The following is a 26,176-nucleotide window of genomic DNA, read 5'->3' on the forward strand; positions in this document are numbered from 1 at the left end:
CACCCACCTCTCCCCTCCCGCTCTACTCGCCTTCTCTCCCTCCATTGGACAGCGCACCCGCCACTCCCCCACATCGCCCAATGCACTCCGAGAGCCAACCCCACTGGCAGGATCCCCGCTGATGATACGCCCAGGCTCCTATCAATCATCGCCTTCAGCCGTCCCATTGGCTGGCTGCCCCCTCCCTCCTCCCACCCTCTCCCCGGCGGCCGTAATCCCTCGTGTAGTGGCGCACTCCAATCCGGGGGGCAACCGGGGAGGGGGACCACCGGGGGAGGGGGAACTGCCCCCCAATTAATTCCGTTTTAACTGAATTTTAATTAAACCTGCTCCTTCCGCACCCCCAAGCTCCAGGCACCTCTGGGCGGGCCCCGTTTTGGGTCACATTTGGGGGTTTTCGGGTCAAAATTAGGGATTTCTGGCAGCCCCCTCCCCCCGGTGCCGGGGGGGGACTGGGCTGGCGGGGGGGGGATGCTGAGGGGTCCCGTGAGGGGAAACTGAGGCACGGGGAGGGGGCAAAAACTGAGACACGGGGACCACAAGGGGCCCCCCCGGAGACACGGGGGCCACCGTGGGCCACCAGGAGCCACCCGAGGCTACCACGAGCCGTGGGGGGGTCCCCTCACGGGGGGGGGGGGTCCCAGTGTGTGTGGGGGTCCCCTCAGAGGGGGGGCCCCCAGCCCCAACATGGCGCCCGCCCGCGTTGCCCCTGGTTACGGCCACTTCCGGCGCGGCGGGCGGGCGGCCCCACAAAATGGCGGCGCCCACGGAGGGCCCGGAGCAGGCCCCGGCCTCGGCCCCGGCCCCGCTGCTGCGGGTGGTGGCCAAGTGCAGCCGGAGCCGGGCCCGTGCGGGCGAGCTGCTGCTGCCTCACGGCGCCGTGCCCTGCCCGGTGTTCATGCCCGTGGGCACCCGCGGCACGGCCAAAGGCATCACGGCGGCGCAGCTGGCGGCCCTCGGCTGCCGCATCTGCCTGGGCAACACCTACCACCTCGGGACGCGGCCCGTGAGCACCCGGGGGGGGACCGGGAGGAGGGCCGGGAGCACGGGAACGGGACCGGGACCGGGGAGCACCAGGGGGGGAACGGAAGAACCGAGGGGGGAGCCGGGAGGGGAGCGGAAGAGCCTGAGGGGGCCTGGGGGGTCCCGGGAGAGCGGGAGGGGGAGGGAGGGAGGGAACCGGGGAGGGGGTCCGGGGAAACCGGGGGTGGAGCGGAGGGACCGGAGGGGGGAGCGGGGGAACCGGGGGGAACCGGGGAGGGTCCTGGGGTCCCGGGAAGGGGGAACGAGGAACCGGAGGGGGCCTGGGGGAGGCCGGGAGCACGGGAACGGGACCGGGAGCACCGGAGGGGGAACGGAGGAACCGAGGGGGGAGCGGGGGAACCGGGGAGGGGGCCCGGGGGCGGCCGGGACCGGGGCACCGGGAAGGGACCGGGGAGGGGGCGACCGCGGCTCTTTAGGACCCAGCCTCCGCCCGCGGAAGAGGCCACGCCCACACAAGCCCCGCCCGCACCCGGGAGGCCACGCCCCCAGCGGGGAACCCGCCCGGAGCCTCTTTGCCGGGGCCACGCCCCCTATCAATGACCACGCCCCCCTCCGACACGACCACGCCCCCGAGAGCCCCCCCTCCATCGGTTTAACCCCTTCCTCCCCGCAGGGCCCCGAGCTGGTGCAGCGCGCCGGCGGCCTGCACGGCTTCATGGGCTGGGCCCGAAACCTGCTGACGGTGAGGGGGGGGCGGGACCCCCCCGGGGACCCCCAAATGCCCCCAACCCCCCCAGGGCCCCCCAAACCCCCCCCAGAGCCCCAAGGGGTCCGGGACCCCTCCTCAAGACCCCCCCTTGGAGCTCAGGACACCTACGGGACCCCCCCCAGGGTCTGGGGACCCCCCCACAGCACTTGGGGACCCCCCCCCAGGACCCCCAGTGCCCCCCAGTTCACCCCCTCTCCCCATTAACCCCCCCCCCAAGCCCCTCAGCTCCCCCCTTACCCCCCCAGGACTTAAGAAGCCCCCTCCCATGAATTGGGGACCCCCCCCCAGAACTTGAGACCCCCCCCAGCATTTAGAGACCCCCCCCCAGGACCCCCAGTGCCCCCCAATTCACCCCCCCTCCCCATTAACCCCCCTTCCCAGAAGCCCCCCAGCTCCCCCATTCCCCCCCAGAACTTGAGACCCCCCCCCCCCAGCATTTAGAGACCCCCCTTCAAGACCCCCCCCCCAATTACCCCCCCCATCCCCTCCCCCCCCCCCCATATACACCATATTTCGGGACTCCCACACATCATTTTTTTTTGGTTACCCCCAATTTTTTTTGTTCCCCCCCCCCCTAATTTTTTTATGTCCCCCCCCCCCAGGACAGCGGCGGTTTCCAGATGGTTTCCCTGGCGGCTCTCTCGGAGGTGACGGAGGGGGGGGTTCGCTTCCTGTCCCCCTACGGCGGCGCCGAGCTCCTGCTGAGCCCCGAGCGCTCCGTCCACATCCAGAACGCGCTGGGTGAGCCCTCGGCGCTGGGGGGGGGCAGATATTTTTTGGGGGGGGGTCCTCTGACCCCCCCCGACCCCCTCCTGACCCCCCCCCATAGGCGCCGATATCATCATGCAGCTGGACGACGTGGTCAGCAGCACCACCACGGGGCCGCGCGTCGAGGAGGCCATGCACAGGTCCCCCCCCCAAAAAAAAAAAAACAAATCCCCCCCAGGACCTCCCCCAGGTCCTGGTTTGTCCCCCCCAGCCTTAAATTAGGCCCCTCCCCCCGAAAAACCCACCCCAAATCCCCCCCAGGATCTCCCCCAGGTCCCGGTGTGCCCCCCCCAGCCCTAAATTTTGCCCCCCCCCCCAGGTCTATCCGCTGGCTGGATCGCTGCATCGCTGCCCACCGGCGCCCCTCGCAGCAGAGCCTCTTCGCCATCATCCAGGGGGGGCTCGACCCCGCCCTGCGCAGGCGCTGCCTGGAAGGTGGGGACCGAGACCCCCCCCCCGGGCCCCATTTCCCCCCCTCCCATTCCCCATCTGCCCCCCCCTCACCATTTGCCCCCCCAGGCCCACATTCTGCCCCCATTTTCTCTTCTCCCCCTCCCCATATTCTGCCCCCTGACCCCATATTCTGCCCCCCATTCCTCTTCCACCCCAGCCCCACATTCTGCCCCCCATTCCCCCTCACCCCCCAGCCCCACATCCTGCCCCCCCTGCCCCACACGCTGCCCCCAGCCCCACACGCTGCCCCCCCCCCCAGAGATGACGCGCCGCGACGTCCCCGGCTTCGCCATCGGTGGGCTGAGCGGCGGCGAGGAGAAGGAGCAGTTCTGGCGCATGGTGAAGCTCTGCACCGACCTCCTGCCCCCCGACAAACCCCGCTACCTCATGGGCGTGGGGTAGGCGGGGGGCGATGTGGGGCAGGGGATGTGGGGCAGGGGATGTGGGGCTGGATCTGGGGCGTGGGATCCATGGGGTGGGATCTGTGGGGCAGAATCTGGGGTGGGATTGGTGGGGCAGGATCAGGGGCATGGGATCCATGGGTGGGATCTGTGGGGTGGGATCTGTGGGGCAGGATGTGGGTCAGGATCCGTGGGGCGGGATCTGTGGACCAGGATGTAGGGCAGGATGTGGGTCAGGATGTGTGGGGCGGGATGTGGGTCAGGGTTCGTGGCGGGATCCATGGGGTCAGGATCCGTGGGGTAGGATCCGTGGGGCAGGATGTGGGATGGGACCCCTGGGGCAGGACCCCTGGGGCAGGACCCCTGGGGCAGGATCCATGGGGCAGGATCCATGGGGCAGGATCCATGGGGCGGGCTGTGGGGCAGGCCGTGGGGGCTCTCTCAGCCCCTCTCCCCCCGCAGCTACGCCACCGACCTGGTGGTGTGCGTGGCGTTGGGCTGCGACATGTTCGACTGCGTCTTCCCCACACGGACGGCGGTAAGGAGCAAAGGGGGGGGGGGATGAGGAACCTTTTACACTTGGGGGGGGTCCCTGGGACCCCTCCCCACCCCGTGCCCCCCCCTCGGTGTCCCCGCAGCGTTTCGGCTCGGCGCTGGTGCCCTGGGGGTCGCTGCAGCTGAAGAGCCAGCAGTTCGCCAAGGATTTCCGCCCCATCGACGAGCGCTGCGGCTGCCCCACGTGCCGACGGTGGGCTTGATTTTTTTTTGGGGGGTGGGGGGGATTTTTTGGGGTGTGGGGAGGGCCACAAAGTGACCCCCCCAACCCCAAAATTGTGCCCCACGCAGGCACAGCCGTGCCTACCTGCACGCCCTGCTGCGCAGCGACCCGGCCGCCCTGCACCACCTCACCGTGCACAACATCGCCTACCAGGTTTTGGGGCCAAAAAGGGCGAAAACGGGGAAGGTCGAAACGACACGGGGGGGGTCCTTAACCCCCCCAGAAATTAAAAAAACACAAAAAACCTTTTTTTTTTCTCTTCCAGCTCGAGCTGATGCGGGCCATGCGGGACAGCATCGTGGGGCAGCGCTTCCCCGACTTCGTGCGGGATTTCGTCCGCGCCCGCTATGGGGGCCCCGAGCGCTGCCCCCCCTGGGCCCGGCACGCGCTGGAGGCCGCCGGCATCGCGCTGGAGTGAGGGGGCTGCGCCCCCCCAGCCCCCCCCACGCTTTTATTCCGGATTTTTGGGGTGTTTTGTATGGGTTTTGTGTGTTTTTTTTGTATTTGGAGTGTGGTTGGTGTGGTTTTTTTTCAATGGGTTTTGGGGGTATAAAGGGGTTGGGGGGAGCGTAAATGGTCCAGGGGGGCATAAATGGGTCTGAGGGGGACACAAGTGAGTCTAGGGGGGGCACAAATGGCTTGGGGGGGGCACAAGTGGGTCTGGGGGGGTCATAAATGGTCGGGGGGGGGACACAAATGGGTCTGGGGGGGCACACACGAATCTGGGGGGTCACACCTGGGTGGTGGTGGGGATGGTGACCTTGTGGCCCCCCCCCTGCATAGCCGGGCACTTCTTTTGGGGGGGTTGGGGGGGTGATTGGGGACCATGAAGGTTGGAGGGGGGGGAGACCCCCCCAATAGGGTCCCACCAGGACGGGGTCCCCAGTGCCCCCCAGCACCTGGTCCCCCCCCCAAGTCTGCCCCCAGGACCCCAGCCCAGAGCCCCCCCCCCCCCAGATCCTGTCCCAAACCTCAGATCCCCCCCCCAGACCCCTGATACCCCCCCCAAAACCCAGATTCCCCCCCCCTCAGCCCCCCCAGACCCCAAATCCCCCCCCAGATCCCCCCCCCAGCCCCGATCCCAGCGGATCCCAATCCGGATCCCAGTGCCCCCCCCGTCCCCCCCCCACCCTGCCGTGCGTCACCCCGGGGCGCCCGAGGAAGTTTGTGCAGGGGGTGGGGTGGGGGGGGGGGGGGCGGCCTCGGCTGCGTCACCCCCGGGACACGTCGGGGCCGCTGCCAGCACCGCGGCCACACCGACAGCGGCACCGCAGGTGAGCACTGGGAGGACTGGGAGATGAACTGGGAGCGCTGGGAGCTGCACCTGGGGTGAACTGGGAGCACTGGGAGCTGCACCTGGGATGAAATGGGAGCACTGGGAAGGCTGGGAGCTGTACCTGGGATGAACTGGGAGCACTGGGACAGACTGGTCAGGGCTGGGAGCTGTGACGGGGATGGAACGGGCAGGACTGGGAGTTGTAGCTGGGAGTGAACTGGGAGGACTGGGACAGACTGGTAAGGCTCAGGAGCTGCACCCCTGAGGGAACTGGGAGAACTGGGGGATGTCAGGCAGGGCAGGGAGCAACATCCAGCTGGAACTGGGAAGGACTGGGACAAACTGGGCTGAGTGCTGCACCTCAATGTGAACTGGGGTGAACTGGGCAGGGCCAGAAACTGCAGCACAAGGAGCCCTGGGGGAAACTGGGCAGAAATGGGGTGAAATGGGAAGGGCTGGGAGCTGCACCCCGGGGTGGAGGGGGGGGTGAACTGGGCGAACTGGGCGAACTGGGAGGACTGGGTACGGCTGAAGCCCTGGGGGTGAACTGGGACAAACTGGGCAGGGCTGGGAGCTGCTCCTCGGGGCCCCAGGGCAGGGCCGAGCCCCTCGTCACCCCCCAGCCCCATTCCTGCCCCCAGTGAACCCCCTTAACCCCATGACCCCCCCGTGAACCCCCTGTGAACCCCCTGACCCCCCTGTGACTTTCCTGGCCCCCGACCTTCGCCCCAGCCCAGCCCCAGTGGGGCCGGCCCCATGGGGGTGCCCCCAGCGGACCCTGACCCCAATGGGGTAATGGGGGGCAGGGACGGGAACGGGGCTGGGGGGCAGGGGGACGGGGCTATGGGGACGGGGGGATATGGGGACAAGAACGGGGATGGGAATAGGGTTAGGGATGGGGATGGGGGGATATGGGGTTGGGGATGGGGATGGGGACAGGGAGGGCGATGTGGGGCAGGAGATGTGGGGCTGGGGACAGAGCTGGGGATATGGGGTGGGGATTTGGGGTGGGGACATGGGGATAGGGGTATGGGGTGGGGACAGGGACAGGGATATAGGACTGGGAATATGGGGTGAGGATATGGGGATGGGGACAGGGACGGAGATATAGGGCTGGGGATATGGGGATGGGGACAGGGGACAGAGCACAGGGCTGGGGACAGAGCTGGAGATATGGGGTGGGGACAGGGCCGGGGCAGGGTCCACGGCAGCCCCCGGGGCCGTGCCTGTGCCGGGCCCCCTCCCACGGGGCTCCCTTATCACCGCCGGCGCCGCTTATCAGCGCTCGGCCCCGCGGGCGACAGAGCTCCAGGGAGGCCGGGGTGAGGGGACGGGGACGGGGAGGGGGCAGAACGAGGGGGTCCCAGAGGGGCTGGGGGCGAGGGGAGGGGGGGGCGAGGGGATGAGGGGCGAGGGGTGAGCCTTCGGGTGGGCGAGGGGTGAGTTTTTGGGTGGGCGAGGGGCTGGGGGGCAAGGGGTGGGGAGATGGGGGCGAGGGGCAAATTTTAGGGTGGGCGAGGGGCAAATTTTTGGGTGGTGAGGGGCTGGGGGGCGAGGGGCAAGTTTTAGGGTGGGCGAGGGGCGATCCCTTGGCCGCGCGACGCTCAAACCCGCCGGTGGCCGAGGCATCGCGTCCAAGCCGTTGTTTCTCCTCCCCCTCCCTCCAGGACCCTTCCCCACCACCACCGGGACCCCCGCCCGCCCCTCCCCGTCCCCCCCCCGGCAGCCGTACGACGATGAGGTGCCCGCAGCCGCCGCGCGCGCTGCTGCTGCTGCCCGCCCTGGTGTCGCTGGCGCTGCTGGGGGTCCGGGTGCAGCGGCGCCTCTCCGGGGAGCCCCTCGATGGACCCCAAGGACCCGATGGACCCGGTGCACCCAACGCACCCGATGGACCCGATGGACCCAATGGTGTGCTTGGTAGACCTGGTAGTCAAGGTAGACCTGGTGGCCCTGGTAGACTTGGTAGTCATGGTAGACCTGATGGCCCTGGAGCCATCAACATGGCGGCCTTCCAATGGCGAGCGTCATCATCATCATCATCGTCATCATCGTCATCGTCGGTCAAGGCCACGGCCAAGCCGCCCCCCCCCAGCCGCCACCCGCTGCAGCCCCCCTACCCCTACCCCTACCGCTTCCTCCTCAACGAGCCCCACAAGTGCCGGGAGCGGGCGCCCTTCCTGGTGCTGCTGGTGGCCACGGAGCCGGCGGACACGGCGGGCAGGGCGGCCATCCGGCAGACCTGGGGCAACGAGAGCTCGGTGCCCGGCGTCTCCATCCTGCGGCTCTTCCTCACCGGCGTCCACCCGGTGTTCGGCGCCCCGCTGCGGCGGGTGCTGGAGGAGGAGAGCGCCCTGCACCGCGACATCCTGCAGCAGGACTTCTTGGACACCTACAACAACCTGACGCTCAAGACGCTGATGGGCATGGAGTGGGTGAGCCGCCACTGCCCCGGCGCCGCCTACGTGCTCAAGGCCGACCGCGACGTCTTCCTCAACCTGGCCTTCCTGGTGGGGCGGCTCCTGCAGCCCCAGCTGCCCCCCAAGAGGGACTTCATGACGGGCTACATCTACCGCGACACGGGGCCGCTGCGCAGCAAGGCCTACAAGTGGTACGTGCCCCGCCAGGTCTACCCCAACGACACCTACCCGCCCTACTGCGGCGGGCCGGCCTACGTCCTCTCGGGGGACCTGGCGGCCAAGGTGTACGCGGTGGCGCAGACGCTGCCGCTGCTCAACATGGAGGACTCCTTCGTGGGGGTCTGCCTGCACGCGCTGGGCCTCGGCGTCACCAGCAGCCCCTGGGGGGTCTTCAACATGCACCGGCTGCCCTACGACAAGTGCAAGTTCTCCCGGCTGGTCATGGTGCACCACTACCAGCCCGAGGAGGTGCTCAGCCTCTGGCCCCATTTCCAGGGGGCCAACGTGACGTGTCCCCCCTAGGGACGGCCGCGTCTCCATGTGTCCCCCTAGGGGTGGCCGTGTCCCCCCCCTCAGGTTTTGCACACCCCCAACCCCGACTTTTTGGCCAGTGTCTGGCACCCGAGCAGCCGCTCGGGGCCGTTTCAAAAAACCTCGGGGCTTCCCCACCCCCCCAAAAAAAAATCCGTAACGGGGAGGTTTTCTCCCCAAATTGAGCCATGCAGCAGGAGCCCGGGTCTCCGGGGCCGGATCCTCCGCTTCGTTATCTCCGACGTTCGTTACTGTGCTCGCCTCCGAGCCGAGTCTGCCCTTGAGCCAGGGACCCCCGCGGCCCAAAAAGCTGTGCCGCCCCCCCCCCCCCCCCCCTTAAATTATGGCTTTGTTTTGTCCATTGTTGGTCTGTTTGTAATAAAAGGGCTGCAGCTGAGCCGGCCGGACCGAGCCTGCCCAACGCCTCCTCGCTGCTCGGGGCACCGTAATGGGGCTGGGGGAACCATAATGGGGCTGGGGGCACCTTGATGATGGGGTTGGGAGCACTGCAATGGGGCTGGGGGGGGTCACAGTGGGGCTGAGGGCACCATAATGGGGCTGGGGGCACCTCGATGGGGTTGGGAGCCCCCCGCTGGGGCCGCTCCATCCATGGCTGCCCCCAACCTCTCCCCCCAGCCTCCCCCGGGGACTCTGCCCCCCCCCCCCCCCCCCCCAGCTCTCATCGCACTCCTGGCACGGCCGTCGCCGCCCCGGCCCCCGTTTGCTCAAGGTGTTGACATAGCTGGGGCTCAAACAAGTGTGGAGGGGGGGTGGCCGTGGGGGGGCCGTGGGGCAGCCGTGGGGCAGCCGTGGGGCAGCCATGGGGCGCGGCCGGGCCCCATTTCGGGAGGCCGCGATAGCGCGGGGAGGGTTGGCAAACAGGCGAGCGGGACGGGGCCAAAACCTCCCCGAAGGGGCCACGGGTTTGGGCACCTCCCTCCCCGGGCCGGTCCTTAGGTTCGTTAGGTAATTAGGCTCCTGGCTGGGGTAATTATTAGGTGAGCTAATGAAGGGGAGGATGGCGCAGGTGGACCTGGCGGAGTTTGCCCCTGCCCCCCCCGCACCCAGGCGAAGGAGCCGGCGCTGTTGGTTTTGGACCGAGCGGGTGGCACCGAGCCAGGGGAAAAAAACACGAGGAGGAGGAGGAGGAGGAGGAGGTGCTGGAGGCACCGGGAACGCTCCTCCAAGTCCCCTTTTCCACCCCAAATTTCGGGGCTGGTTCCCACCCCTGGCTGGATGCATTTTGGGGACCCCCCGGCCCCCGTGGGGAGCAGCAGCCGCCCCGTCCCCACGCCGTCGCTCTGCCCACGGCCTCACCCCGAGGAAGCAGCGCTGCGCCTTCACCTGGCTGAAACCACAGCCCTTTTTTATTGCCTTTTCGCTCTCCTTTCCTGTTGTTTTGTTTATTTTTTTTTTACATCCCGCTGCTGTTAGCTCCGGGAGCAGCGAGGTCTGCACGTACCGGGAAGTGCCTGGTGGCGCACAGCCCCGGGCGTTATTGCCCCAAAGCTCTCCCCTTGAACCCGGAACAAGGGGGAAAATCCCCTCTTTGTCCTTAAACTCCCCGTCCCACGTGGGCTGGCCGGCACGTGGCTGTCCCCGAAGCTGCTCTGTGTCACCGCGCCGTGACAGCTCTGGCAGGGAGCTGGCGGCATTTTTGGCAGGGATTCGGGGCAGTAAATTCAGGCTGGTGGTTTATTCCCCGTAATCCAGCCCTGCCCCAGGCTCGTTCTTCACGCCCCGGTGCCTCTTGACATTTGGCAGATGCCATCAAACCCCTGCAGGGACCGAAATCGGGGCGTGGATGGGAGCCCAAACCTGCAGCCGCCGTGCCACGGGGAACGTGGGAACCAAAACCCCAAAAACAGAGCTGAGTTTGGGGGAAAAAAAACTGCATCTGGGTCCGACAGAGCCCAGGGGCCGCTGCAGGAGCTGGCGAGGTAAAAGCAGGCGCTCGGAGACAAAGCCATCAAGAGTTTGTGTTTATTTGTCTACATTCAGCTTAATCCAGGTGTACTGCCTGAACAATTCAGGCATACAAAACCCACTCTGTCCCACTGGTTTTTAAAATAAAATCTTCACTTATAAAACTGAAACACTAAAGCATTAAAATACAGAAAGCTCGTTTAACTCACTTCACGAAAGCATTAACAGATGACATATCCCTTATCTATTTAAAGCCATACTGTGGTAACACGTCAACGCCACTTTTTAAATAGAAAAAGGATACCGAAAACTTGTAGTAACTCAAAAACCCTATTCAGACAAAGTTGTAATGGCAACTAACAAACCATTAAATACATAGATGCCCAAAATACAGCTAAGTATGGAATTACAGGTACTCAACCATTAGTGACCGGTATCACAAAGAGCACTGCAACATGGAAACGGGGGGGGAAAGGGAGGAAAGGGGGGGGTTACATGTTTACTGTGAGGCCATAAAACTGAATATTCAAAGGGAGCGCGAGTGCAGGAGGTAACAAAGCCCCACGCCCGCGGAGGAAGGGGCTGCTTTATCTGTACTGGTAGTTCATGCTGTGATCGTTTCTGCCGTAGCCGCCTTGGGACGCCTGGTAGGAGCTGGGGGGGCCGCTGTAATTTTGGCCGGAGCCCGGGGAGTTGTAGTTGGACTGCGAGGAATATCCACCTGTGGAGGGAGGGGAGAGAGAAAGGAGGTTGCTGAGGGTCGGGCTGTAACATGGGAGCTCCTCCAGTGCTGCAGGGGTGGGATTTTGGGACCTGCCCCCGCGCCCTGAAAGGGAAAAAGCCCCGAAAAAAAAAAAGAAAAAAAGAGCCCCAAAAGGGAAAGAGCCGTGGGGAAGCGTTTTGTACTGACCTTGCTTACCTTGGTACGAGGACCCTCCGCCCCCAGATCCTCCCCCATAGCCCCCGTGTGAGCCAGTGTTGTACGAGGCACCTCCGGAGTAGTTGTTCCCTCCGCCGCCGCGGCCGCTGTTGCCGTAACCTGGAAGGGAGCCGGGGCTGAGTGCGGGCTGCAGCTCCTCCTGCAGGGCACCCAGCGATCCTGCCTGCTCCCAGTGGCCATCCCAGCTGCTCCCAGTGACCATCCTGATGGCTATCAGTGGCCAAAGGGACGGTTGCCCCTTGGGGATCCAAGCGTACACCCGCCTGGTTGTCCCAAACCACCCCCGTGGTTCCCCGTTCGCCCCCCAAAAGGCAGCAGCGGCCTCTCAGGACGGAGCAGCGAGCACCCTGACCATGACTTGAACCAATTTACCAGCAAAATGACCCAAACCAGAGCTCTTGGAGCCTGCCAAGTTGCTCCTGTGCACCCAGCGGACGGGACCAAAGGGCTGGAGCATCTTTTTTGTGGTTTTATCCCCCCCCAGCTCCCTCCCCCCCAAAGAAACGAGCGCCACTCACTGAATTTGCTCTCGTAGTTGTAGTCGGAGCCCCCGCCGCCCGGCGAGTTGTAGGAGTTGGAGTAGGAGGAGTAGTTGCCTTGGCCGTGGTTGTAGCCTTTCTGCTTGCCTTGCGGCGGGCCGTAGTTGCTGTACTGGTTTTGGTTGTAGGACTGCTGCTGCTGGCCCTGGTGGGACTGGTAGCCCGAGCCGTAGGAGGGTTTTTGCTGCCCCCCGTGCTGCTGCTTCTTGCCCCCGTGCTTGGGGGGCACGGGCGAGTTGTAGTTGTCGCCGCCCTGGTAGTAGGAGCCGTAGCCCGAGGAGCCGCCGCCTCCGCCGCCGCTCCCCGAGTTGGAGTGGCCGCCGTTGCTGTAGAATTGGCCTAAAAAGAGAGAAAAACGTCAACCCCGGCCCCGCCACGCTGCTCGGGAGGGCACCGGCGGGTTTCAAGCCCGGGAAGGGCTCGGGAGCAGCTCGGGGATGCTCCACGCAAGCCCAGAGGCTCCCTGGAAGACGTCGGCGTCCGGCTCTCACCCCAGCACAGCCCCCAGGCTCCGGGGCACGGCCGTTCCTTTCACGCACGTTAAGATAATTAACGGTTTTTGACTTAAAAAGCTCCAAAACGGTTGAAGGTCTGGCGCTCCTGGAGCCAAGCTGGCTGCCGGCAGCAGCTGATGCTCAGCCTCCAGCGCGGAGACGCGGGGACGGGGAGGAAACTCGTTCCCCTAACGAGCAATTAGCACACCCCCGGCCCCAAAAAGGGGTTAGGTGCAGGATGAGCAGCAACAACCCGAGGGGGAGAGGAAGGGGGAGACCTCGCCCCCAGCGTCGGGCACCACGCCACGACCTCGGAGCCCGGGTCACCCAAAAAAAATATTGCAGGAAGCCTGGATGCAACAGCGCAGCCACGAGTGGGTGTTTTTTTTTTTTTTTTTCTCCTTTATTTATCAGTACTACAGGCAAGCTCTCGAGCACCGAGCAGTCCTCGTCCTGCCCTCCCGATGCGTGGGGCTCCTCGCGCGGGGCTCCAGCCGAGGATTACGCTACAGTCGGACTCGCCGTATCCAAAACCAATCGTTTTCGAGGAAGAAAAGCCACTAGAATCTAACTAAAAACCTGCACCGGTGTCCGTACCAGCCTCTGAGGAGGAGAGGTTTCGCTAGCACCTCCTGCCAAACGCAGAGGGTGAGAATTGAGCTAAAAAAAGGCCCGAGGAGCCCGGTCCTGCGCCCTCTGCAGTTCCACGTTACCCAACGGGAACAACTCCCGAAGGTGAAATTGGAGTTTGCTCCCCAAATTGGTGACCGGGTCGTGTTGTGAAGAGCTTCGAGGCACCTGGCTTTCATTCCTCAGGGCTCCAGCTATCCCTGGAGCCTCCCGAGGGTTCCTCCGCAGCCCTGGGCTCGGTGCTGTGGGGGCAAGGTTGTGCCAGGGAGCTCCTCTCCAGCCAGCGCTGCCACAGCCACGGCAAAAAACAGCTCGGTGCCGAGATCCCTCGCTCCATCCCTGGTGTTAAAACCCTGGGATTTGGTCCAAAGACCCGTGGGAAGGCTGCAGGGACGTCTCTGGAGTGAGGGCTAAGAGCTTAAAATCCGAGCTGCGGCTGCTGGAGGTCAGTCCCTCCCCATTAAGGAGCCAAAATTTCTGGAAATCGCAGAGTTTGCTATCAACACCTCGCATTTAACTATGAATTTTGGTGCCGTTCGGCAGCCAATCGCTTTTGCCTTCCCCTACATCAAAGCTAAGGAATAAAAACAGCCGCTGCCCAAGTGGTTACTTCAACAGGTATTTGCTTAAAAAAATGGCAGTTTTTCACTTGGTTCAGGACAGGAGCTGTTCCCTGGTATAAAAAGTCATTATTTTAAACAGCTTTTAAAAAAAAAAAAAAAAAAAAAAAAGGATAGAGGGCATGCACTGTTATTACCATTTTTGAAAATATCTGCTAAAAACCTCAGACTTTTGAATTTGTCAGCTGGTGCTTCGTGGCTGAGAGTTTTTTTTTGTTTCGCTTTGCTTTTATTTCACTGGTTTCGTTACTGAGTTAACTCAGATGTTGCTGAGCCCCACAAGCCACACGAACGCCCCGGTGCAGGCTTTGCAGCTAAAAACAGTGACAAACAAACAACAAAAAAATAAAATACAGCGGTAAAACAAGCACTGCAGCAAGAATAAAGGACCGAGCACTTGGAAACCGCCAGAGACTGGCCCGTTGCAGATTTCCTGCGGTTCCTAATTCCAGTGAATTGAATCCCCAGGTAGCACCAACACCTCGCAGAGGCCCCGGAGTGCTTTAGGCCCTTTATGCTTGGCTCAGGACAGCCCACGGTCACGGCACGAGTGAATCCATGCATGTCCAGGAGTGAAAGGCTGGCGTGTCGGCGCTAGCTCCGACCGCCCCGATATTTATTGGATCAGTACTGGAAGCACAATTACAATACCTTTGAAAGTACACTAGCTACCAGCCACAAAAAAAAATAAAAATAAAAAATAAACCACGTCCCTCAGCGTTAACCCACCAGCGTGTTACAGAGGATGTAGGATTAATTTGTTTTTTTTTTTAGCACACACGATTCCACGGACAAAGTCACCACTTGGCATGCTCAGCAAGCTGGGCTGTACTAGGTTCAGAGATGTTGAAAAGTCTTCCCAGTATCAAGAGGCACGGACCCAGTTCCTGGGATTTATTTAAAAGGCTCAAATTTTGTACAAAACCTGCTGTAAATTAAGACGAAGGTCGATTAAAACGCTTCGGTATCTGTTTTCTTAAAAATAAAGTAATGCTTTCCATAAAAAGCAAGGATGGGCTTTTTGCCTTTACGCTGAACAGAGCTGGCTTTGCCATTTGTGCCGAGGGCACAAAAAAAACCTTCTCGGATGGTTAGATCCCCCTGTGGTGGACATCGATACGACCAAGTTCAAAGGCAAATCACAATAAAAACTGCCACTGTCTTAAGTTCTGCAGGCTAAGAGTGTTTCAGACAAGCTGCGGTGAAAAGCCACTGTTGAGAAACCCAGTGAAGCACGGGGACACGGCACGAACACTTTGGGTTTTGGAGTTCGAGAAAATTGGAGTAAAAAGCTGTTTGTTTTTTTTTTTTTTGTGTGCAATACTTTTAGATGATCTAGGAAGACCCAAAATCATGATAGCCGTAGCAGTCTGTGAAAAAGTCACCTACAAAAGGGGGAGACAGAGCAGAGAAAAAAAATTAGAACTCTTTTGAAGAGGGCAAAATGCGCCACATTTGAAAGTCATGTTTTAGATTTCTCTGCTCCTGTCACCCCCCAATGAAGGCTTCTCCTCAAGACCAATCGCCGTGCGTTTTCAGGAAAATCACATTCAAAAGCGTGGCTGGTCGCTTCGCATGGCTTAAAGCAGAGAAATTTAAAATATTCACAGGCTTAGAGGAAAGGTGAAGTCACCGGGATTCGGGTTTGCACTTTCACGCCAGCACCGAGGCCGTTTTGGGTTCGTTCCCACTCAAAAAAGAGAACCCTTTGCCGACGGCTTCAGCACGAGCGCGTCACCGCACGTCGCGCCCCCGCTCAAGCTCCACGCCCCCAGCAGGACTGACGGGTACCAAAAATGAAAGAGAGGAGCACTTACTGTAGCCCGCCGTGGCCGAATTCCCTCCGTAACCGTAGCTTCCGTACCCAGCACCTGAACGGGAACACAGAGCTTAAACACAGCGAAATCGGGGGCACCAAAACTTCAATTTTCATCGCGCTGGGGGTCAGAGCAGCGAGTGCTGGAGGAGCTGGGGAGCTGCTCGGTGCCGGGGGGGTGCAGCAGGGAGGAGGAGGTGCACGGCGTCTCACCTGCGTTCATGTAGCCGCCGTGGTTGCCGCCGAAGCCGCCCCGGCCCCGGCCCCGGCCGCGGATGTTGCCGCCTCTGCCGCGACCCCGCATGTTGGGCGGCGGGGGCACGTCGTTGTGCATGGGGCCGCCCATCCCGAAACCAGGGTTGTGCTGCTGGAGGGGGGAAAAAGAGGATCGTTAATATGAGGATGGCCCCCATGTTCCACGTCCCAGGGTGGGGAACCCAGCAGGATTTCTGCTCCCTAATCCCATGGCCATGAGCAGATCCTTGGTTTCTCGGGGAAACCAGCGTGATTTCTGCTCTCTAATCCTGTGAGCAGATCCTTGGTTTCTGGGGGAACCCAGCAGGATTTCTGCTCCCTAATCCCATGAGCAGATCCTGGTTTCTCTCAAGACATTTTATTCTCTCTCCTGCTGATAGAGATTAACACCATTCATCAGGAGACAGAGGTAGGAGAGAACCGGCAGTTGCGTACGCAAAGGCGCTGAATTTACTTACTTTTACTGCAAACTTGGGTCCTCCCCTGGCGGGCAAAGGGGCTCTTTTCTTCTTATTTTGCTCAATGGCAACGGGAGCATCTGGGAACAGCTTCTCCAGCGCAGCCAGAGCGGCGTAGGCTTTCGCTACCTTTTTATTCGAGCCGGCTCCTTGGAATTTCTGCCCGTCAACCTCCACCTTGGGAAGGAATTAAATGGTGGCGTGTGAAGGCAGAGGGCAGGAACTGGGTAGGGGTGACCCAGGTGGGATGGAAGCGCAGGGAGAGGACAGGGAAGGGGCCTCACCTCCATCACGAAGCGCTTGTCGTGGCTGCCGCCCGTTTCGGAGATCAGCTCGTACTTCAGCCCGCGCCTCTTCTCGTTCAGCTCCATCACGGGGTTCTTGCCGTGCTTGGTCAGAATTGGTCCCTGTTGTTTCACATTCTGCAAGCAGAGGAGCAGGGTTTGGTTTTCTCAAGGCTTTGTCACTAACGGACTAGGAATTGCTCCCAAAACGCCTGCTCTGGACCACGTCAGAGGGGGACAGGACTGGAAGAAGCTCACCTGATGCCTTTCCCCCTCAAATTGTTTTGTGCCGCTGACTGAGCTCCATGCAGGTAGCTAAAGGTGCTTTTTGGGATGTCCCCTGCCATCACCCCGGGGAATCCCAGTGGCGTTTCGCCCTGCTGGGCTGTGCTCACCTCTGAGGTCTGATCCGCAGGAGGAGAAGCAGCGCTGGGCGTAGAAACCGTCTCCACTACAGGAGGAGGAGCAACAACGACAGGTTTCTGTTCCGTCTCCTCGGCTGATTCATCTCCTTTTCCAGATTCTTTGCCTTCCACTCCTGTGGGTAAACCCATATCTTGCAACACCTAGGGTAAGGAAAGCGGGAGAAGGGATTACTGCAGTGCGCTCACCCCCGGCTCTCACGTGCCCTACGCGTTTTTGGGGTAAAAAAATCGAGAAGGTTGCTCAAGACTCCGTTTGTTAATTGAGTGCCGGGCTTTTCCCAGCCAGGCTGCCTTGAAGGAGAGCCCTGCAGCAGGGATTTCCACACACGGCTCTTACCTTCACCGCCACGTGCAATTTGGCTGTCTTTTTGGAAGGTCCTGATGCCTCAAAGGTGCTGCCATCAATTTCCACCGACATCGTGAAGATGGGAGCATGAACAGGACCAGTTTGAGACACGAGTTTGTACTGGAGCCCAGGCTTTAGCTGGTTTAGTTTCATCAGTGCATTCATGGCCTGGGGAGGTTCAAGTTTCTCCTCTGGACAGAAAAACAGATTTTGCAGATGTTTGTCATCTCTTCAGAAGAAGCCTCACTGATTTCAGACAGCAAGCTCCGATCTATCAGTTCCGACCTCGTGAGCACTTAAGCTACACCAAGTAAAAATCTGACAGCAGCCAAGTTTCCTTTTTCCCCCTTTATTTCCAAAATTCACACGCCCTACAGCCCCCGCGTACAGCATCGCTCAAGATCAAACACTGGCAAGAGCTCTTCTGAAACCTGCCCCCCTCCCACCCCCAGCTTAGCCTGAGAACAGCTTTCGGGTAGCCCTTTGTACCTACCTCTTGTTAACTCAATACCTTTTTTCTGAATCTTCTTTTTCTTTTTGCTCGGAGATTTCTCCTCTCCATCCTCCTCCATGGGACGCTTCATTGGAGTGACAGCGTACGTTGTACTGGGAGGAATTTGGACTGTGGAAACCGTAAGAGAAGAGCTAAGCACTGCGGCAGGAGCCTCACAAACACGTCGTCATTTCTTTTATTTCTCTTATTACCTACCAGTATAGTCAACAGGGTTCTCGTTCTTTGGTTTCTTGGGCATTTTGGAAGGTAGGGGATCCATCCCCAAGACTTTGTGAAGCTGGCCAAAAGCAGCAAGTCTCAGAGCGTGCTAGAAAGACGAAACGCATGTTACTGGGACGCACGAGTTGCCCCAGCCATCTCTGTTCACTGCACAGTTTCAGACAGGACCATTCTACCCACCCCTACACAAAATTCCTCATCAGTTTAAATAGGACTCTCTGAATTTTGAGGTTCAGCCCAAAAGACGGGTCATGGTAGCAAGTCACTATTTAAAACCTGATACTTTGCTTCTGGTTGGCCGAGCTACAAATTCCTTATTGGCGTGGGACCCATTTGGAGTTCTTTTACTTGGCTAGGTCGTTAAAAAAGTTAACACCAACCTCCGTGAGGTTACTAAACTACCATTAACCAATATGGAAGTTCAGAGTCAGTTGAACTGAGTAAGTTTTTGTAACATCTGTAGTCAAAACTATACCTGAGCACTCTGTGTGATATCTTCCCTTTGTTGTCTGTCTAGATGCCCAATAGCATCAGTGGCTTCTTTTTCACAAGGATCATAAATACCAGAACCATCTGAAGGCAGGAAACAAGGAAGATATGCAGAGAATTATCCTGGTGTTTCTAAAGAAACTAAACTAAGTATTCCCTTGGCATCAATCAACACTCATCTCTCGAAGAACACCGACTGACATGATCCATCCACTGTCCAACATTCTGAAACTCGCCTGGACTATTTTACGGGTACAATTATCGGGGAAACTGGTCACGAAGCACTCGGAGAACCGGGTTTTTACACTGGTGGGAACCGGTAGCTCCCTCTGCGGGGTTTAACGTCATGGGTCCGTAGCTTCGAACACACGTGCCCTGAGCAGCAGCAGGGTACAGCAGTACCCACGCACGCCGGGGGCTTTCTGAGCTTCGAGTCTAAGCTGTCTGCACGGAAAGCAGCCGATGTCTCAAACACCAGGCAACACAACAGCGCGTCAAAGCTTCAACCGCGTTCGTTTTTTTTTTTATTTTTATTTTTATTTTTCGGTGTCCCTTTGAAATGGAAATGCAGAGAACCACCTAACCTGGCATCACGATTCCCGAGGCGAGGCACTCCAGAACCCTCCTCAGAGCCTCCCCGGCGCCCATGGGTCTGTTGGCGGTCCCGATCGACTTCTCACACAGCAGCTCCAGAGGCTGGAAGAGATTTTGGGGGGGGCAGTGAGAGGAGCAGGGGCTGGCGCGGCACGCTACGCTCGCCGCAACTCCAGGAGCTGCTACAAATTCACAGCGCAGACTGAAAACCAAAAGGGTTCACGGCGTGGAAAGCTGGCAGGTGGCTTTCAAGGGACCAAAAAACCAGGAATTTCCGTCCTTACGGCTCGCTTCTGGAAACGGAACGCGTGCGGGCCGAAGGGAGCCGGGCACGGGTTCGGAGGAGCGGTCCCCAAAACCCCAAACAAACAAAGGGGACAATTACCCATCCTCTCAGCGGTGCCCAGGTAGGAACCCGAGTACACAGATCTCTCAACACGCGTATGACTATGACGCACGACTTCAGCCCGTTCGCCCTGGCCTAGGAGAGGAATCAGAAGCAGACACACATTCAATAGAAACCCCCGAACTGCGGGTTCGCAGACATTAACTTTGGCAGTGCTACTTTGTCAAGGGTAAACAGTAATCCACGTGGCAATTTTACAACTGGAGTGTACGAAGGCGACATTACTCTTAACACAAAGCAGCAGCTAGGCATCTACTCGTTAACAAAGGTTCCTGTCCAATGTTTAATTTGCTTAAGTGCTTCTTTAGCAGCTGTACCGGTGACAGGCGCTAAGTTCAGCACGTCTAACGTTAACGTATTTTAAGTAAAAAAAAAATAAAAAAATAATAAAAAAAACAGTTAGCCCGTTAAAAGGTTTTTACAAATTCTCTACTTAAAGACAAATATAAGAACAAAATGCAAACCTGGAACCACTTGGCGTGTCGCAGTGACGCCAAGGCAGCAAGGCATTTCTGCCTGTCCAGAACGTCCGGGGAGTCGTTGACTGATAGCGTTTCTATTCGTGGATGGAATAAGAAGACAAGGCACAGTTTGACCAAGGGGGTTCTGTCAGGTGGAGAGGGGATGAGGCAGCTCCCTACGGGCAGCTGAGGCTCCCAAATGATCGTGCTCTCGCTCCTTGACCTGGCTGGGGGGGTCTGCAGTACGCTCGCCTCTCGGCCTCGCTTAGAAATTAAGACTGCAGAGGCGTGGGGGGAGGTTTAATGATCGGGGACGGGCTGAAATCTGGTCCGAGAGGAAAGATTGGGGCAGAACGCCCTGCGGGAGAGGACCGAGATCCTTCACGGCTCCAGCGGAGTCGCGGCGTGCGAGGCCCGTGGCAGGCAGCGGAGGGGAATTTGATAAAGACCCCGCTCTGAGCGCAGCTTTAGTGGAGGAGCGGGGGGAAGAGCTTTGCTAGGATCAAGGGAACCCCCTCCGCCCATAAGGCCTGACTGCCCCGGCCCCAACCCGTGACAGAGAGCGTCCTGTTGGTCAAAGGTCCAGCGTCCCTAAAATTGACAAACTAGAAGGCTTGGTAGACGAGGTCAGATATCAAAACCAAAAGACAGTCAAGAGAGCACAAGAATATTTCCCAGTCTGTGCTGCAGCAAAACTGAAGATAAGGTTTTTTGTTTAGAGCTCAAAGTTGCCCACGACCAGGGTTTTAGATAAGGCTAGTGCAGGGAGCGAGCGTTGGAGGTGTGCGGATGGAACAGAGCAACGCCTGCGGTGCAGGACCGGCCACGGCGAGCCCACTCGGGTGCAAAAACGCCCGTGGATTCTGACTCCGAGAGAAATTTGGGGCCGAATGGAGAGGCTAACTTTATCCAAAACTCTGCATCACTTCCTGGAGTTCTGAACTTGAGCTGGTCAAACAGCCAAGCAAGGAGACCCCGAGCACCTATCATTCTTGCTGCAACACAAACTGCTCAGAGCATCCGGTCTCATTTACATGCAAGTCATTTCACGAGAAGCCTTCAATCTTTTTTTTTTTTTTTTTTTTAAATGTATCCATTTATATATTTTTTTTTTTACGTCACTGTGCAGGCCACTTACATGGCTAGATACAAAAAAAAAAACGATTAATCCAACAGTACTACATATTAGTGACCTAAAGGCCGAAGGAAAAAGGACAAAATAAAAACAAAAATAAAAAAGGAACAAAATACCATCGGAAAGGTGCTGCTCAGTTTCAGAAAACTCGGTCCAAATAAACCATAACCACGATCTCACGAGGTTAGGGCTGTCTCGAGGAGTTTGGAATTTGCACAGAAATCGTTTTTGCCACTTTGGATGAAACTGAAGAGCACGCTCTAACAACCAATTAGCGACAGCAACGTTTCCAGAGCGCCTGCTGGCCGTTTCCAGTCTCCCCTACCTCCAGCTAACTGTTTTTCCATTTCTTCTCTGACTACGGGCGACGTCAAGTGGATGGTCAGCGTCAACGGAGGCTCTTTTGTGTTCTTAATTACAATGGCAGCATCACCAACGGACTGGATTATTTCGTATTTGTCTTCGGTTATAGCCTGCAACAGAAGGGGAGCGCTGAGTGCTCGCCTCACTCCTGGTTTTGAGTGCTTTGGAACACCTTTTTCCGAGGGAAACCAAACCAAAAAACAGCACGAGGCGTGCACAGGACATTTCAGCTCATGAAACAACGCTCATTGAGAAAGTGATTCCAGAACAATGCCACAGATCTAACCAAGAACACGTTCCCGTTCCCAAGGCACCTCAACACAGGCGTGGCGCCGGGTGTCTTATTTTTTTTTTTAATCTATTTAAGACTTTTTTTCCTCGTTCTGCTCTCTGCAACACGCACAAACACAAGGACCTTACTCACAGCAAGCTGTACGCCAAGATTGTCGGCCACTTTCTCCAGGAGATCTGACGTGGGCTTATCCTTGCAGAGCAGAACTAGCTCCAGGTCCAAGTCCCCCTTGAGTAAGAGGCCTTTGGCCACAAGCCCCACGCGCATCACGCCACGGAGGGTCCTGGTCAGCTGCTCCGTGGCCTTCTGATCCCTGCAAAAGGACACAGCACGATGGCAGCGGCCCCAAAAAGCAGAAAATTGGCTGCAGCCAAGCACAAGAGCTCAGCTGGAGCTCAGGGATCGCTCTGCGGAGCTCCAATGGGATGCACGAGCCCTGGTGCAGCATCACCGCACCCAGGCAGGAAAAAAATCACTCAGTACCACGTCAGCCCCCAAATTAACCCCAAAACCAAGGGAAACGGGGTCTTCCCCAGCTCCAGCAGGATCGTTTCGACTAACCCAAGCCCGCCCGATGCCTCACCCTCCTTCTTTGTTCTCCTCCTCGGCCGCTGTCTCCATGGCCTCTGCCTCGGGCTGCTCCCCACCGACTTTCTCCTGCTCATCGATCCAGTCGGAGACGGCTTTGAGGGCGCGCTCGGTGTGGGACACCATGTTCTGAACCGCCTCCAGCTCCTCCTGCGTGGGGTAGACGGCCGAGTGCTTCGCCATCACGTGGCGGTCGTCGTTCACAAAGATACGCATTGGTCGCTGCGAGGGCAAGGAGAGGGGGTGTCCAGAATCATCCCGGAATCATTTGGGTTGGAGGAGACCCCCGAGACCACCCAGCCCAACCCCAGAATTATTTGGGTTAGAGGAGACCTCCGATATCACCCAGCCCAACCCCAAAATTATTTGGGTTGGAGGAGACCCCCGGGACCACCCAACCCAACCCTAACCCTAACCAGCCCTCTGCCAAACCCTGTCACCAAGCTCGAAGTCTAAACGTCTTTTAAAGACCCCCAGGGTTCAGTGCCAGGCCAAACCCGGAGGTTTTTCTCTAAAAGATGTGAATTCTTCCCATTTTTTCAACTCTTCCCTTACCATTTTTGCTTCCAAGTGTCCGTCCGAGCGCTGCCGTCCCCACGGGGCCGTCCCCACCGCGCTCGTTTAGATTCGCCCGTAGCGGTACCACACTTTTTGGTCACCTGGAAAGAGGAAAAGCCAATTAGCAAAGGGTAATTAGCGGGACTGTCAGGCCTCACGACCTCTCCGAGCTCCGGGGGAGCCGGCAGCGATCACCACGGGCAGCAGGGAGGTGGCTGAGAGCCGCAGGACCCCGAGCTCCCTGCTCCCGAGGATTTCTGCTCCCGGGGCCTGAGCAGGACCCATGGCAACAACCGAGGCAGCCCTAAGGATGCTATTTCGGCTCCTCGCACCCCAAAGCCCCACCTTTTTCCCATTAAAGGTGGGTTTTTGCAAAGCTTCCACGTGGATTTCTAGAGTGAAGCAACGAAGACGAAGCACTGACGCGCTCAGCAGCGTCTTCCAGTGGGAAAATTAATGGTTTCTGACTTAATTTGTCTATAAACTCGTCTAATTCCATGAGGTTGCTGTCACCTGGTGACTGCCCAGCCTGGCCAGAGGCTGCTTGTGAAAATCCCATTGCCGCATCCTGCTTTTTTTCACCCCAAATTCATCCGGAGGCTCCGCAGGACCCAAGCTGGGTTCCCAGCCCGGTGGATGCGAGGAATTCGGCGGCTGCGTGGCTCCGGCTCTTCCCTTCCTTTAATCCCCCAGCAGCAGCGGCCTCCGAGGCAGCGTTCACACCGTGTCAAGCTCTTCAGATGGAACCGAAACGACGTCCGGGCGTTTTGGGGCAAGAAACCTCCTTCAGAGGGAGCTGGAACCCCAGAGGCTGAGCCCCTGCTGCAGCAGCTGGCTCCTTTTGGTACAGTTTTTGGTAAAAGAAGCGCTCCCATCCCCTGCCCCGCGCCTTCCAGGCGAGAACCAGCCGCGTCCTGCAGGACCGAGCACTCCTTGCGTGGGGAGAAAGCTTCCCCAGGTCGCCTTCGGACGTGAGCAGCTCCCAAATGCCATCCTGGAGTTGGCTTCGGAGCGCGGCAGCTGCTCAATTAGTGGTCGTTAATTGGGCTGCACCTCCCAAATTCTTCCTTAAAGCCCCCGATTTACTGGGGGCGATGCGATCCCGAACAATCCTGCTCCTCCGCCGGGCCCACGTGGGAACCGTTCTGTAAATCCAGGCCCCAAAACCGCTGCTAAACCTCGTCTCTGTCCACATTTCCAGCAGCTTTCCCTCAAAATGACACCCGACGAGGCTCGCTTTTCCTTTTTTTCCCCCCTTTTCCCTGCTGGAAGCTGCCCACGAATCCACCACCAACTCCACGCCGACGGAGCTGAGCTTCCCCAAACCATCCAGGACACGGAATAACGAGGGGACAGGACTAATTAGCTGCCCCAACGCTCGGTGCTTTATTAGAGCCGTGCCATTTTAACGATGCCACGCCAGGCTGGGATGGAGCTCGCAGCTCCGCGGTGCCGGCCGGTTTCCAACCAGAGCTCGGGCTCCCAACCTGAGGAATTTACCCCAAAAAAGAACAAAAACCAGGAGGAATAGTGAAAGCTCCTTGCCTCCAGCTGCTGTCGGTTTTCGCGGCATTCGCAGAGATTTCTCCGGCTGGGGAATCTCCCCGATTCTCTTCCTGCAAACCCTTACGCCCAGGACTGCTTTTGGCCACAAATCTGGGCCTGAGGGCACCAAAACCCAGCGGCCGGGAGGATCCCAAACCTGCAGGGGGCTGACAGCGGAGATCGGCTCCTGTCCCGCAACGGCTGCACCTCCGATGGTTTTTATTCAGCTCCGCCGCTGCCCACGGGTGATTTTCTTCAAACTTTGGGTTTTTTTTGGAGAAAGGAGCGGGGCCACGAGCTCACGGCGCGGCTTCGGCAGCCAGAAGATGCTCCAAGGGCTCGAATAAAGCAGCCCGGTGCTGCCCACGATGCCTGGGGACGGTGTCGCGGGTCTTATCTCGTATCAGGGACGCCCCCAGCCCTGTTTTTCCCCCCCCGGGGGGCTGGGGGGGGGCGGCAGCATCTTGGGCTCGGCGCCTCCTCGGGAGAAAGAGCAGGCGAACGCGGTCCCTGGCGCCGCTCCTAGGGGCCAAGAGCTTTTTGGGGTGAAAAAATGACGAAAGGCTCCTCGCCTGCTCGCGGCTCCCACCCCCAATTTCATCCCCGCCCCCCCCCCCCCAAAAAAAAAACAAAAAACAAAACACAAAACAGCAGGGATTTGGGGGGGTTCAGCAAAGCCCGCGGGAAGGATGCTGGGGGGGTTCAGAGGAAAGTTGAACGCCGTGAGCCGCGTTTTACCCGGTTTGAGGAGGAAACGGGTTTCTTTTGTTGTTTTTTTTTGGTTTTGTTTTGTTTTTTTTGAGGGGTTGCTGGATTATTTTGGCCCCCCCCTTTGTGCTTTCAGCCGGCTTTGGAGAGGGGGAGACGGCAATAACGGGAACTGGGGGGGAAGGTTTTGGGGCGGGGGGCGTGCGTGGGGCTGTGGGGGGGGGTCCCCAAAGGGGATGAGGGGGGTCTGGGGGGGGGAGGAGGGGGAAAAAGGGGGGGGTGAAGGGGAGAAGAGGGTGGGGAAAGGAGGGTGCTGGGGGGGAAGGGGGGGGCGTGTGGGGGGGAATTGGGGGGGGAATGGGGGATGCTGAGGTGGGAAGGGGGGGCTTTAAGGGACAAAGGGGGGGCTTTGGGGGGTGACCCCCGCCCCCCCCCCCGGGGGTCGCCGCCATTTGCAGGCGCGGGGAGAACAAAGCGCGGCGGGAACACGGAGGGGGGGGGGGGGGGGGGCTGGAAAAAGCCCCCCGCCCCCCCCCTTCACCCCCTCCTTTCCTCCCCACCCCCCTTTAGCCCCCCGGGGGGGGTCTCCCCCTCCTCGCCCCCCACCCCGGGCCCTCCCCCTCCCCTTTTTTCCCCCCTTTTCCCCCCCTCCCCTCCTCACCGCCGGCCCAACGGCCGCCCGCCGCCATTTTGTCTCCCCAGCACAATGGGGCCGCGCGGGGCGGGAGGAGGAGGAGGAGGAGGAGGAGGAGGAAGGAGGCGGAGGCCAGGTCAACCCCCGGCCCCCCCCCCGGTACCGCCCCCGCTGCCCCAACCGGGCCCGGACCCACCCCCCCCGTTCTTCCTCCTCCTCCTCCTCCTCCCTCCCATTCGGGGCCTACCGGGCCTGGTGGGGGGGGGCCTGGAGAGGCTGGGCCCGGCCCGGTCCGGGGGGAGCTGGGCCCGGTTCGGTTGGGCCCGGCCCGGTTCGGCTCCGACTGCAGCGCGGGGGGCGGAGCCGCCGCCGCCGCCGCCGGCGGGAGTGGAAGGGGGGGAGCGGGGAGGGGGGGGAATAAACCGCGCTGAGGGGGGGGCAAGGTCACGTGACGCCGCCACGGCGCTCTTCAGCCAATGGGAGGGGAAGGCGGGGAGGTTTGTGGGGGGGGAGCGTGCGCGCCGCCGGTGCTGCGTGCGCGCCGCCGGGCCCCGCCCACA

General features: G+C 59.8%; 2 protein-coding genes and 1 pseudogene across 11 annotated transcripts in view; 2 read left to right on the plus strand and 1 right to left on the minus strand.

Moving 5' to 3' along the window:
• QTRT1 (queuine tRNA-ribosyltransferase catalytic subunit 1) overlaps positions 1–4,652 on the plus strand; it is a 72,957-nt gene extending 68,305 nt beyond the window's left edge. The window contains exons 2-11 of the mRNA XM_084501723.1: positions 773–1,006; positions 1,658–1,726; positions 2,356–2,494; positions 2,583–2,661; positions 2,841–2,956; positions 3,234–3,372; positions 3,838–3,913; positions 4,014–4,123; positions 4,222–4,306; positions 4,419–4,652. Coding sequence (XP_084357849.1) covers positions 899–1,006; positions 1,658–1,726; positions 2,356–2,494; positions 2,583–2,661; positions 2,841–2,956; positions 3,234–3,372; positions 3,838–3,913; positions 4,014–4,123; positions 4,222–4,306; positions 4,419–4,571 — 1,074 coding nt within the window. The 5' untranslated portion in view covers positions 773–898 and the 3' untranslated portion in view covers positions 4,572–4,652. The remainder of the gene's footprint in view (positions 1–772; positions 1,007–1,657; positions 1,727–2,355; positions 2,495–2,582; positions 2,662–2,840; positions 2,957–3,233; positions 3,373–3,837; positions 3,914–4,013; positions 4,124–4,221; positions 4,307–4,418) is intronic.
• A 732-nt stretch (positions 4,653–5,384) lies between these two features.
• On the plus strand, positions 5,385–8,794 carry LOC311425786 (beta-1,3-galactosyltransferase 1 pseudogene; annotated as a pseudogene). 2 transcript variants are annotated; one of them, XR_014698861.1, is made up of 2 exons: positions 5,385–5,668; positions 7,097–8,794. The product of XR_014698861.1 is annotated as a beta-1,3-galactosyltransferase 1 pseudogene (transcript). The 2 variants fall into 2 exon arrangements; XR_014698862.1 differs by lacking the exon at positions 5,385–5,668 and adding an exon at positions 6,624–6,751.
• Positions 8,795–10,343: 1,549 nt separating this feature from the next.
• On the minus strand, positions 10,344–25,997 carry ILF3 (interleukin enhancer binding factor 3). Of its 8 annotated transcripts, none has more exons than XM_084501735.1 (20): positions 25,864–25,997; positions 22,727–22,830; positions 22,167–22,393; positions 21,716–21,896; positions 21,254–21,401; positions 19,797–19,888; positions 19,312–19,407; positions 18,917–19,028; positions 18,319–18,416; positions 17,820–17,931; positions 17,622–17,732; positions 17,102–17,301; positions 16,735–16,905; positions 16,340–16,477; positions 16,056–16,232; positions 15,556–15,706; positions 15,344–15,397; positions 11,762–12,121; positions 11,223–11,342; positions 10,344–11,024 (listed from the first exon to the last, which is right to left on the minus strand). In XM_084501735.1, exons 2-20 carry the CDS (start codon positions 22,727–22,729, stop codon positions 10,891–10,893), a joined length of 2,685 nt encoding a protein of 894 aa, XP_084357861.1. In that variant the 5' UTR covers positions 22,730–22,830; positions 25,864–25,997; the 3' UTR covers positions 10,344–10,890. The 8 variants fall into 8 exon arrangements, with proteins under 8 accessions (XP_084357861.1, XP_084357860.1, XP_084357859.1 ...); XM_084501734.1 differs by having other exon boundaries at positions 11,214–11,342; positions 15,556–15,709; XM_084501733.1 differs by having other exon boundaries at positions 17,604–17,732.
• Positions 25,998–26,176: the final 179 nt, after the last annotated feature.

Source organism: Aythya ferina (assembly GCF_964211825.1).
Source record: "Aythya ferina genome assembly, chromosome: 33".
Lineage (NCBI taxonomy): Eukaryota > Metazoa > Chordata > Aves > Anseriformes > Anatidae > Aythya > Aythya ferina.